This window comes from Haematobia irritans, chromosome 5 (genome assembly GCF_050003625.1).
Source record: "Haematobia irritans isolate KBUSLIRL chromosome 5, ASM5000362v1, whole genome shotgun sequence".
In the NCBI taxonomy this organism is placed as follows: domain Eukaryota; kingdom Metazoa; phylum Arthropoda; class Insecta; order Diptera; family Muscidae; genus Haematobia; species Haematobia irritans.
In genome coordinates, this window is record NC_134401.1 from 157,363,668 (window position 1) to 157,377,769 (window position 14,102).

The following is a 14,102-nucleotide window of genomic DNA, read 5'->3' on the forward strand; positions in this document are numbered from 1 at the left end:
TTTCAAAAAACTGAACGTTGTGCCAATTTGTGCTAGGTTAGTACTCATTTGTGCCGTTTGAATCAACTTTCCATCTCAAACCGTTTTGGAGATATTCGCAAAAACTTTTTTTAAAAAATGCCAATTTATGATTGAAAATAGTCAAAATTTAAAATTTTCGAATTTCAAAAAACTGAACGTTGTGCCAATTTGTGATCGGTTAGTACTCATTTGTGCCGTTTGAATCAACTTTCTATCTCAACCCGTTTTGGAGATATTCGCAAAAACTTTTTTTAAAAAATGCCAATTTATGATTGAAAATAGTCAAAATTTAAAATTTTCGAATTTCAAAAAACTGAACGTTGTGCCAATTTGTGCTCGGTTAGTACTCATTTGTGCCGTTTGAATCAACTTTCTATCTCAACCCGTTTTGGAGATATTCGCAAAAACTTTTTTTAAAAAATGCCAATTTATGCCAAAATAGTCAAAATTTAAAATTTTCGAATTTCAAAAAACTGAACGTTGTGCCAATTTGTGCTAGGTTAGTACTCATTTGTGCCGTTTGAATCAACTTTCCATCTCAAACCGTTTTGGAGATATTCGCAAAAACTTTTTTTAAAAAATGCCAATTTATGATTGAAAATAGTCAAAATTTAAAATTTTCGAATTTCAAAAAACTGAACGTTGTGCCAATTTGTGCTTTGTGTTTGTACAAATGAGTACTAACCTAGCACAAATTGGCACAACGTTCAGTTTTTTGAAATTCGAAAATTTTAAATGTTGACTATTTTCAATCATAAATTGGCATTTTTTAAAAAAAGTTTCTGCGAATATCTCCAAAACGGTTTGAGATGGAAAGTTGATTCAAACGGCACAAATGAGTACTAACCTAGCACAAATTGGCACAACGTTCAGTTTTTTGAAATTCGAAAATTTTAAATTTTGACTATTTTCAATCATAAATTGGCATTTTTTAAAAAAAGTTTTTGCGAATATCTCCAAAACGGTTTGAGATAGAAAGTTGATTCAAACGGCACAAATGAGTACTAACCTAGCACAAATTGGCACAACGTTCAGTTTTTTGAAATTCGAAAATTTTAAATTTTGACTATTTTCAATCATAAATTGGCATTTTTTAAAAAAGTTTTTGCGAATATCTCCAAAACGGTTTGAGATGGAAAGTTGATTCAAACGGCACAAATGAGTACTAACCTAGCACAAATTGGCACAACGTTCAGTTTTTTGAAATTCGAAAATTTTAAATTTTGACTATTTTCAATCATAAATTGGCATTTTTTAAAAAAAGTTTTTGCGAATATCTCCAAAACGGTTTGAGATGGAAAGTTGATTCAAACGGCACAAATGAGTACTAACCTAGCACAAATTGGCACAACGTTCAGTTTTTTGAAATTCGAAAATTTTAAATTTTGACTATTTTCAATCATAAATTGGCATTTTTTAAAAAAAGTTTTTGCGAATATCTCCAAAACGGTTTGAGATAGAAAGTTGATTCAAACGGCACAAATGAGTACTAACCTAGCACAAATTGGCACAACGTTCAGTTTTTTGAAATTCAAAAATTTTAAATTTTGACTATTTTCAATCATAAATTGGCATTTTTTAAAAAAAGTTTTTGCGAATATCTCCAAAACGGTTTGAGATAGAAAGTTGATTCAAACGGCACAAATGAGTACTAACCTAGCACAAATTGGCACAACGTTCAGTTTTTTGAAATTCGAAAATTTTAAATTTTGACTATTTTCAATCATAAATTGGCATTTTTTAAAAAAAGTTTTTGCGAATATCTCCAAAACGGTTTGAGATAGAAAGTTGATTCAAACGGCACAAATGAGTACTAACCTAGCACAAATTGGCACAACGTTCAGTTTTTTGAAATTCGAAAATTTTAAATTTTGACTATTTTCAATCATAAATTGGCATTTTTTAAAAAAAGTTTTTGCGAATATCTCCAAAACGGTTTGAGATGGAAAGTTGATTCAAACGGCACAAATGAGTACTAACCTAGCACAAATTGGCACAACGTTCAGTTTTTTGAAATTCGAAAATTTTAAATTTTGACTATTTTCAATCATAAATTGGCATTTTTTAAAAAAAGTTTTTGCGAATATCTCCAAAACGGTTTGAGATAGAAAGTTGATTCAAACGGCACAAATGAGTACTAACCTAGCACAAATTGGCACAACGTTCAGTTTTTTGAAATTCGAAAATTTTAAATGTTGACTATTTTCAATCATAAATTGGCATTTTTTAAAAAAAGTTTCTGCGAATATCTCCAAAACGGTTTGAGATGGAAAGTTGATTCAAACGGCACAAATGAGTACTAACCTAGCACAAATTGGCACAACGTTCAGTTTTTTGAAATTCGAAAATTTTAAATTTTGACTATTTTCAATCATAAATTGGCATTTTTTAAAAAAAGTTTTTGCGAATATCTCCAAAACGGTTTGAGATAGAAAGTTGATTCGAAGGGCACAAATGAGTACTGAACTAGCACAAATTGGCACAACGTTCAGTTTTTTGAAATTCGAAAATTTTAAATTTTGACTATTTTCAATCATAAATTGGCATTTTTTAAAAAAAGTTTTTGCGAATATCTCCAAAACGGTTTGAGATAGAAAGTTGATTCGAAGGGCACAAATGAGTACTGAACTAGCACAAATTGGCACAACATTCAGTTTTTTGAAATTCGAAAATTAAAATTTTGGCGTTTTTCAAACACATATTTTTGAACTTTTTTAAAAATTTAATTTGGCTGTTTCTCGGAAACGGCTTGAGATAGAAAGGTGATCTCAACGGCACAACTTAGCACAAGTCGATAACGGTTTAATACAATATTAAAATTTTCGAAATTCGAAAATGGCGATTCTGGAAATTTTTCGAAATTTTAGAATTTCTCGAAAACTATAAGAGATAGAATTTTTATTTAAACGGCACAATAATGTACTCGGCTGGCACAACTCAGCACAACTGTCAAAATGTCGAATTTCGAAAATGGCGATTCTGGCAAAAATTTTGTTGAAAAAAGTTTTTTCGAAATATCTCGGCTATTTGATAAAATTTAAAAAAACAAATTGCAGCACAAATCGGCACAAACCTAGCACAATCCAGCACAACTTTCAAATTTTCGAAATTCGAAAATGGCAATTCTACTTTCTTGGACATGTAATCACCAAAATTATTAAAAAAAAACAAGTTGCTTTTAAAAGCCAATGATGTTTTTATTTGCATATTTCTTAAGTTATGAATCACCTTGTTTTATTTTTTTGTTTTGCTAACAGTACAACTGGTAAAACATTTGAATGTAACGGTTTAGTGTCATCAACATAAATTACACATGAAGCACCCTGTGATTTCACTTCAGCTGCAGCTTATCAGCCAGCCATCTGTAATGTTATTAGCAAATTGCTTTTGAAATAAATACAATTCAAGAAGCATAGAAAATAAACAAAATAATTTCTATGAAGCTTAAGGCCTATGTAGCTATAGCTAACATTAATTAACTAATAATTTCATATTATTTATTAATAAAGTTAAAATAAAATAAAAATAAAATTTCTATGACCTACAATTTGTTTAGAGTAAAGACAAATCGTAGATTATATGTAGTGGCAATTTATTTTTATATTGATCAAAATTATCTTGCCTTGTCCCAACTGAAATTTCAACAATATGGCAATAACCAACTACACTGACCATTAACAATGGACAATGATTTGCAAAAATTTTCTTTAAAAAATACAAATCAGAGAGTTGCCATATGTATTCCAACACAATGCTTAAGTATGAATGGATATGTATTTATTCACGTGTGATGCACAAACACATGCGACCACACCCCCACCCCAACCCCAATGAACAATTCAATTGCATTGTATCATGTGCGTGTAGTTGGTGAGTGATTATTCAGACGATGTGAGAGGAGGTAGTTAGTTGTTGCTGCAGCAACCAACAATACTTCCGTGTATATTTATCATGAATGGTGTTTGAGCTCCTGGCGTAGAGAAAATACTGAACTAGATGGATGTGTATGCTACAGTGGCTCAAAGAGATTTACACAATGACCTTAAATGAGGAAAGATGTTTGTCAATAGATAAATATAAAGCAATGGGAGCCACCGTGGTGCAATGGTTAGCATGCCCGCCTTGCATACACAAGGTCGTGGGTTCGATTCCTGCTACGACCGAACACCAAAAAGTTTTTCAGCGGTGGATTATCCCACCTCAGTAATGCTGGTGACATTTCTGAGGGTTTCAAAGCTTCTCTAAGTGGTTTCATTGGAATGTGGAACGCCGTTCGGACTCGGCTATAAAAATGAGGTCCCTTGTCATTGAGCTTAACATGGAATTGGGCAGCACTCAGTGATAAGAGAGAAGTTCACCACTGGCGTATCACAATGGACTCAATAGTCTAAGTGAGCCTGATACATCGGGCTGTCACATAACCTAACCTAACATCTAAGCAATATTATTAGAGAAATATTACACTCAAAGAAAAAAGTGAACTCTCTATTTCACTAAAGCCAATTTAACTTTATTTTAGTTCATGGTATTATTATGTTTGGAGAAAGTTTGCTTTACTCTAATAATTTTTTGGGTACGTTAGTTAAATTAAATAAAACCGAGGAAAAAAAATATACACAAAGGAAGCATAAAGATTAAATAAATTCGTGTCTTCCACAAAATAGTTCAGTATTTCTTTAAATTTGCAAATTTTACTACAAATGCGTTCATCATGAACTTCGTATGTCACTAAAGACATTCTTGCAATTTTGAACTCCAATTTTTTTCCTTCAAACTTAATATTTTTCTTTAACAAGAGAAAAAACTTAATTATGTCTAATAAATTTTCTTGAATTTCTCGAAAAATATTTACTTATTTTAATGACATCGGCGTGTTGCTAGCGTTTGTAATAATGCTTAGTTAAAATTTTCTAAAAAAAATATTTCTTTAAATTTGCAAATTTTACTACAAATGCGTTCATCATGAACTTCGTATGTCACTAAAGACATTCTTGCAATTTTGAACTCCAATTTTTTCCTTCAAACTTAAAAATTTTCTTTAAAAAGTGAAAAAAAAATTAATTATGTCTAATAAATTTTCTAGAATTTGTCGAAAAATATTTACTTATTTTAATGACATCGGCGTGATGCCAGCGTTTGTAATACTGTTTAGTTAAAATTTTCTAAAAAAAATATTTCTTTAAATTTGCAAATTTTACTACAAATGCGTTCATCATGAACTTCGTATGTCACTAAAGACATTCTTGCAATTTTGAACTCCAATCTTTTCCTTCAAACTTAAAAAATTTCTTTAAAAAGTGAAAAAAAAGTAATTATGTCTTTTTTTGAATTTGTCGAAAAATATTTACTTATTTTAATGACATCGGCTTGATGCCAGCGTTTGTAATACTGCTTAGTTAAAACTTTCGAAAATTAACCGAAAGTTTTCTTCCTGGTGGGTTCACTGTTTTTTCAGTGTATAAAGATCAACTGTCATATAAATGTGTAAAATTAAAATTTTAATATTATTAAAATAAAATGTAATTTTCCAATATTATTTGTCCTCGCCCTCTATTTTCATCTTCACCACTTTCCCCCTTTACTTACCACTCTTAGCCACTGTACTCAAGTGCGTACTTGATTGTTATGCCGATATTCAGGGCTCCATTAATCTCAAATAAAAACAAAAATTTTATAGAATTTTTTATGATTTTTTTTTTCAAAGAATTTCATTTGAGTTTTTATTTTGTTTTTGTTTTTTTCTTTCAGTTTTGTTTTTATATGTATATACGTGTATATATAAATTTTACGCAAAATTTTTAAAATTTTTCTTTCGTTTCTTGAAGAGATGGAAGTATGTGCAAAATGATGGGAATTGTGAAATTTTTAATGTATGGGATGTTTTGGCGATAGGGTGAAAGGAGCTTTTTTCTTTCGTAAAGGCTAAAATGTAATATTAAAAATTTTTATTTTAAAACTTATAAAATAGACGATAGAAAAAAAAACTACTTTTAATTTCATTAAAATGTTTTGTAATATTTAGAGGGTATTTTTTTCTCGTTTCTTTGTTTATATATTTATATAAATATATTTAGGGGTATGTAGGTGTGTGTTTGGGAGTATATATATGTATGAGTGTGGGTATATTTTAGGTTTTGTAGAAGGAAGGGCTTTCTATATATATATAAATGTGGGTATGATTTTCTTTATTTTTTTTTTATTATAAAAATAGGTTCTTTGCTTAGCATTTTTTTTATATTTGTGTGTAAACTTCTTTGAAATCATTATCAGTTGTTTTCCTTTCTCATCACTTTTTCATTCATCACAATCACTTAAACTTAAAGCTATATAGTTAAAATACATAAAATTAAATAATAATTACCAACTAATATTAAATATGAATATTTACTATGAACTAAGTTTATAACTATAAACATAAATGTTTTTTTTTTTTTTAAATTATTATCCATCCATTTATATATATATTGGGGTTTTTTGTATGTGTCTCTATGATGGATTTTTAATGTATATCATTTTATATATAAAACTAAATTTATAGGTATATAATTTGTTTTTTGTTTTATGTTTTTTTTTTCTTGGGCATTTTCTTTTTAATGTATAAGAATATTGTATATATATATAGGTATATGATTGTATATAATAATCTGTAGTTTGTTTTAGATTTAATCAATTTTTTTTTTGTCCATAGCATTGACATTAGCATTTCTTATGTTGGTTTTCTTAAACTAAAACTTAAATACGATTCATACCGAAGATTTTAAGGAGGAGGAAGCTCATACCACGAACAAAAAAATATATTTTCTAGTTTTTAATTGGCTTTTTAGAATTTATGTGTGATGTGGGTTTCTTTTTATAAATACATATATATTTTTATTGTTAAAGCTTATGTACTAATAATTAGTTAAGCACCCTGGTCTTTAGTATGGTTTGAATGAATATTGAGAGAATATTTTGGAGAACAAAAATTTTTAAAACAAGAGATTATTTAATAGTTTAAAATTTTAAATGTAAGAAAAAAAATCAGTATTTAATTTTTTTTTGAGGAAATTATTTATTTATTTTTTTTTTTGAGGAAAATATTTTGTTTTTGAAATTATTTTTATTTTTGAGAAATTATTTTTTTTTTCTTTTTTAAAGCAAACACAAACATTTATCTCTCTTTAAAAATAATACAGCTTTTTAATAAATTTAATTTTAAAATATTAAACAAAATTCTCTACATTATTATTATTGTGTTATAATAAATATAAATAATTAATATTTTTATAGAAAAATATTAATTAAATAAAAACTTTCCAATTTACAACTTAAAATTTGAAAACAATATTTTGTCTCTCCTTTACCAGTAATGCCAAAATTTTTTTAATAAATCCTTTCAATCCTCTTATTGCATTGCAAATTTTCCTATCCTCAAAATATATGTATATAAATATCTATGCTTCAATGCAATAAGACATTGGGTCCCCCATATCACTTTTATCCACCTAATCTATGTTTAAAAAAAAATTGCTTTCATTTTCCCCCACATTTTTATTAGTTCAACAAAAAAACGCTTCAATGGCATGGCGCACATAAAAAAAAACAAAAACCAACAAATAAACACTCAACTATAAAGGACTATTTACAAATGTATATATATAAGGTTTCTTTGAGAATATGGATGATTTTTCTCCTATGGCAATCATTCATTTGACAAAAAGATATATAGAGCCAAAAAAGCGTTTTTTTTAAGTTTTATCACAGTCTCAAGTTTCTCAAGATCACTAAAGAAATAGGCATTACTGGTAAAGAGGCTAACAGAGGGAGAGAGTAACAGAAATACAAAAACCAACTCTCTTGTTTTTACCTCATTGTTCTCCTGGAGAAAATTCTCTCTCTCAATATATTATTTCACATAAACTGTGGAGCTTACTTTGATTTATAGCGGAGTTTTTGTTTTCCTTTTTGCCATAGTGTATGTGTGTGTGTGTGTGTTTCCTCTTTCCTTTATCTCTTTTGTGTTTTGGTTTTGCCCATCTCTTTTTCTATTTAATTTATATATAAGGTGAGGAGGGTAGAGTAAATGAGTCCGTTTGTGGAAAATTAAATTCTAAATGGCTGCTTAGCGATTGCGATGATGGCAAATCATCCAAATCGAAAAAACGATTATTATCGACATTTGAATAATAATTATAATCAATTGGTTGAAGATTGGCTGTGATGAGGGGCTCCAGTGTTACCGTATCACCGGATTCCACTGTTGTGCCAATAAATGCCGAATGACCAGAGAAGCCCAGCTGTGGTGAATTGGGTGTCGAATTGAGCATACAATCGTCACCCGAACAAGAGGGTATGGACACCATGGGACCAGAGATCGGAGTTAGGCTATTGGAGCCTATTAAAGCGGCGGTGGCATCATCGAGATGGAATGTTAGTTCTTCCTTTTTTAAATACCTGCTGGTATTACTGTTGCTGCCATTGACAGGGTTGCCATTACGATTATGGATTTCAATGTTCATGGTTACCGTTCGTTGAGGGCCCAAGGAATACATTGGCTGCTGTTGACCATTATCACCTTTACCATTTTGCTCGTTGTTGTTGGTGTTGTTGTGATGAAGGTGTGAGTTATTGTTATTTTGTTGTAATTGCTGTTGTTGTTGCTGTTGCTCCCCCGTAGAATTTGAACAGTTGGCAACATTACCATCACCACCACTGGTATTATATACCAGTGTTGTAGTATTGCCAAATCTATCCTGATCATGTGTGTGTTGGGTACTATCATCTTCAAGCCTTAACATATCATCACAGTTGCCCAATTGGGCTGTACCATTGCATGACGGGGATGTAGAGGCAGTTTGCAGATCACTGCAATTAAAAATGGGAAATTTCAACTCTGAATACTGCAAGTGGTCAGCAGGACTATGCTGTTGCTGTTGCTGCTGCTGGTGCTGATGGTGTTGGTGATTTTGCTGGCTGGCAGGATGTAAATTGGCATCATTCACTATACCCCGATGGGAGTTGTGCTGATGCATATGACTGTTGGCATGATGATGACGGCTATAGGAGCTACCACAATCCACATCACTCAACTCAGCCACCGAAGGCTCATAATATCTCTCGTCACTAATTAGCCTTATTTCGGCCTCCACTTTAGCGACATCATTGCAATCATCCTGATCGAGCAGTTCATCCTTAAAGTGTAACGGTCCTGGCGTTAAACTCGACAAAGCTGGCAACCTTTGGAGATTTGGCTCATTGGTAACTTGTAGCATCACATGTTTGCTGAGATCCGCATTAAGATCATCTGAGGTGTAGTAATTGCCTGAGTTCATTTGATAATCACTTGTGGAATTTAAAAAACTACTGCTAATGTCCAAACTATTCAAGGGTGTTGAGGCATCTGTGCGAGCCATCATATCCTCATCGTCATCGTAATCGGTGGTATTGTTGTTGGTGGTGCTGCTATTGGTGATACTGACATTATTAAGAGATCTGCAACTATTGTGGCGTTGCTTTTTCATTGGTGGCTGTGAGCCATTGGCATAGTTCATTTGATTTTGACTACCCGAGGCTGTGCGTTTGCCTTTACGGCCCGGTTTACCCGTTGTCGCTGCTGCTGGGCTCTTTTGTGAACCGGTCGACGATGAGGATGAATTCAATTCGGAACTTTCATTATGTGATACCTCATGCGATCCATTACTTTTGGCCGATGAAGAATTGGTTCGGGCCAATTTCTTCTGGGGCCTATATTTATAGTGGGGATATTCAATCATATGCAATTTACGTAGATTTTCTGCCTCAATAATATAGGGTTGTTTCTCCTCCTTTCCCAATTGTTGCCATCGGCGACCCAATTCTTTGGAGATTTCGGCATTATGGAGATCGGGAGTTTTTTCGCATATTTTACGACGCTCCATTTGGCTCCATACCATAAATGCATTCATGGGCCTTTTTATATGGCCGGGAGAATGTTTTTTAGTCTAGAAAGAGAAGAGAAAAGAATTGACATTTTAATTTAATTTTTTTTTTTAAATTTTGATTATGTAAAAAAAATACTAATAAAAATAATTTCAAAATATTTTCATAGAACACTACATTTGAAAAAAGTTTGAAATATCAAAGAATTCAAAGGATTTTCAAAGTTGCTAAATTCCATACAAAGTTTATAAATTCAAAGATTTTCCAAGTTCATTACAAATTCATTAATGGGAAATTAAAAAAAAAATCAAGTATATACGGCCGTAAGTTCGTCCAGGTCGAATCTTATGTACCCTCCACCATGGATTGCGTAGAAACTTCTACTAAAGACTGTCATCCACAATTAAATTACTTGGGCAAGGCATCTTAACATCATCTTTTAAATTGTAAGTTAGTCCAATTTTGGCATGGTTGTACCAAATTTCAACCGGATCGGATGAATTTTGCTCCTCCAAGAAGCTCCGAAGGCCAAATCTGGGGATCGGTTTATATGGGGCCTATATATAATTATAAACCGATGTGGACCAATTTTTGCATGGTTATTAGAGACCATATACCAGCACCATGTACCAAATTTCAACCGGATCGGATGAAATTTGCTTCTCTTTGAGGCTCCGCAAGCCAAATCTGGGGATCGGTTTATATGGGGGCTATATATAATTATGAACCGATGTGGAGCAATTTTTGCATGGTTTTTAGAAACTATATACCAACACCAAGTACCAAATTTCAATCGGATGGGATGAGATTTGCTTCTCTTTGAGGCTCCGCAAGCCAAATCTGGGGATCAGTTTATATGGGGGCTATATACAATTATGAACCGATGTGAACAAATTTTTGCATGGTTGTTAGAGACCATATACCAACACCATGTACCAAATTTCAGCCAGATCAGAAGAAATATGCTTCTCTTAGAGGCTCCGCAAGCCAAATCTGGGGATCGGTTTATATGGGGGCTATACGTAAAAGTGAACCGATATGGTCCATTTGCAATACCATCCGAACTACATCAATAACAACTACTTGTGCCAAGTTTCAAGTCGATGCCTTGTTTCGTTCAGAAGTTAGCGTGATTGCAACAGACGGACGGACATCCTTAGATCGACTCAGAATTTCACCACGACCCAGAATATATATCTACTTTATGGGGTCTTAGAGCAATATTTCGATGTGTTACAAACGGAATGACAAAGTTAATATACCCCCCATCCTATGGTGGAGGGTATGAAAAATAAATACGTTATTTGGTGAATTATTTGTGAGGATTTTTTATTGCTATTTTTTTTGCATTTCTTTCACTTCACTTTTCGTTGTTTGTTTTTTTTTCTCAGTTTATTAAAAATAATTTCATAGTATTTTCTTAAAACAATACATGTGAAATATTAATGAATTCAAAGAGTTTCCAAATGTGCTAATACAATACATTTGAAATAGGTTTGAAATATACATAAGTTCAAAGATTTTTCAAATGTAATTTATATTCCAAGATTTTCATTACAAACTTTAGTGGGAAATTATAAATTATTATATGGTGGAATAATTTAAAATTGAAAACCATTTAAATTAATTAGTTTTTCCTGAACAACAGGATTTTCCCTAAGTTGGTGGTAGATGGGGACAGTAGGAATCTCCATAAATTCTTTCAATAAAGTATTTCGCTTATTGGTCACATAAAAAGAACTGAATAATTTCAAAATATTTTGTAATATACACTTGAACTCAACATTTGAACAGTGTTTGCAAAACACATAAAAACGTGGGTGGTAAATGGGGACAGTAGGAATATCACCAAATCTAACTAAATAATTTTTTAATATATACCTGAATATCTATATGAATCAAGTTGGTATAAATTTTGGAAGATTAATAAATAAATACGTTATGTTATATGGTGAATTATTTGTGAGGATTTTTTATTGCTATTTTCTTTGCATTTCTTTCACTTCACTTTTCGTTATGCTAATGATTTGGGGCTAAGGATTTTTCTAATTGTTTTTTTTTCGCAGTTTATTAAAAATATTTTCATAGTATTTTCTTGAAACAATACATGTGAAATATTAATGAATTCAAATAGTTTCCAAAAGTGCTAATACAATACATTTGAAATAGGCATAAATTCAAAGATTTTTCAAATGTTGTAATTTATATTCAAAGATTTTCATTACACACTTTAGTGGGAAATTATAAAAATGAATATGTAAATAAATTTGTAATATGGTGGAACGCCGTTCGGACTCGGCTATAAAAAGGAGGTCCCTTGTCATTGAGCTTAACATGGAATCGGGCAGCACTCAGTGATAAGAGAGAAGTTCACCAATGGGGTATCGCAATGGACTGAATAGTCTAAGTGAGCCTGATACATCGGGCTGCCACCTAACCTAACCTAATATGGTGGAATAATTTTGAGGAACTTTTATTGAAAATTTCTCGATATTTCTGTAGATGTAAAAAAGAAGATAATGATTTAGGACTTTCAATTTTTTTTTTAGTTTCGTTAAGAAAATTTCATAATATTTTCTTGAAACAATACATTTGAAATATAAATGAATTAAAATAGTTTTCAAATGTGGTGAGTTTAGTTTAAACTTTTTGAAAATTTCTTTTCAATATTTAGTGATATTTTAAAGGAAAATTTACAAATTAGGTAAAAAGTTTAATTCATTTATGAAATAATTTAATCCATTTACATTCGTTTTGTATGTTAAGGATAGTAAAATAAATAATAGCATTTTTTTCAATTTCTTAACATTTTTCTTTAAGGCCAATGACACAAATAAGTCTCCGAAAATCCTTCTTGATAATAACTACCTGATATGCCTCTACCATAAAAAAAGCTGAGTAGAATACTAGAATGTACTTTCCTATTGACGTATCTCTGATATCTGATTACCAGAGGCAAAACAAAACTGCTTTTTTTGCAAGGTCAATAGCCTCAAGTTCAAGAACGAACAAGCGAATGTTTTCCCACCCGAAAAAAAAATGTTTACCAAAGCCTAAGTATATTTAGAATGTTATCTCATATAATGGCAGTTTCTTTATCGCCGTCATTCGGCTTTTCGTTTTTTGCACTTCTACAGTATATTTTCTATGAACTTGGTTTTTGTTGTTGTTGTATAGATGGTGAAATTTGAAAACATGTCCCCTTGTCATTATCCACCACACTGCACTAACAGACTCACCGACACACACACACGCCTACACATAATACCAAGGGGTGGTAGAAGGTGCATCATGCATACAATGCAGAGTATTAACACTAATACTCTCTCACACATATACTAACTGGGAGAAGAGGAGCTTTGAAATGAAAACGTTAAGTTTGCAAGTGTGTTTATTAACGACAGCACTATGACAATGTCAACTCTCCCTCTAGTATTGCATGAATTTTTAGACATTGTATAAATATGCACATTTATGGTCTATATAATATATGCATATATATATAATAATTAATAATAATAATCATAATAACGAAATGAAACGAAAAGCGCTTATGATAAGATTACTAATAAAACACAATAACAACAACAACAACACAAAACACTCTCTCAGAGGTTCATTGACATGGGAACACTGAACACTTCATTGTCAAATGCTACTTTCGCAAATTAATAATAATATAATATAAAAGCCGTAGCAGCAGACCAGACCCACAACAACAGGCAATGGTCACAAAATTCAGCAACAGATATTTGAATGCAATCAATGATGACAATCGTCAAGCGAACGAATGTTGTTACACATGATATTAGGGGGCGGAAGTAATTTTTAACCTTCAATTGTTTTACAAATACAATTTCATTTTTACCATATATGGAATTATTCAATGTATGCGAAGAAATTATTATAAAAACTTTTTTTTTGAAATAAGCCAAGTTATTCACTCGGTATAATATAAAGCATATATTTAGGCTAATATGAATTTGAAAAATACATAAAATTGTAAATAAAATTATGATTAAATTTAAAGAAGTTAGAGTGGTCATTGCAAAATTAAAAATATGGTAGTAGATGGGGACAAGGGGAATATCTAAAACGAATTAGCATTATAAGGAACACATTTAAAGAGATTTGTATGCAAAGGAATTGAAAAAAAAAATATTTTTGAAAACTGAATAGGTCTC

At 31.2% G+C, this 14,102-nt stretch overlaps 1 protein-coding gene across 1 annotated transcript in view; it reads right to left on the reverse strand.

The window, feature by feature from the left end:
• Positions 1-5,690: 5,690 nt before the first annotated feature.
• Sox14 (Sox box protein 14) overlaps positions 5,691-14,102 on the reverse strand; it is a 70,247-nt gene continuing 61,835 nt past the window's right edge. Inside the window, exon 2 of the mRNA XM_075313405.1 lies at positions 5,691-9,980. Coding sequence (XP_075169520.1) covers positions 8,055-9,980 — 1,926 coding nt within the window. The 3' untranslated portion in view covers positions 5,691-8,054. The remainder of the gene's footprint in view (positions 9,981-14,102) is intronic.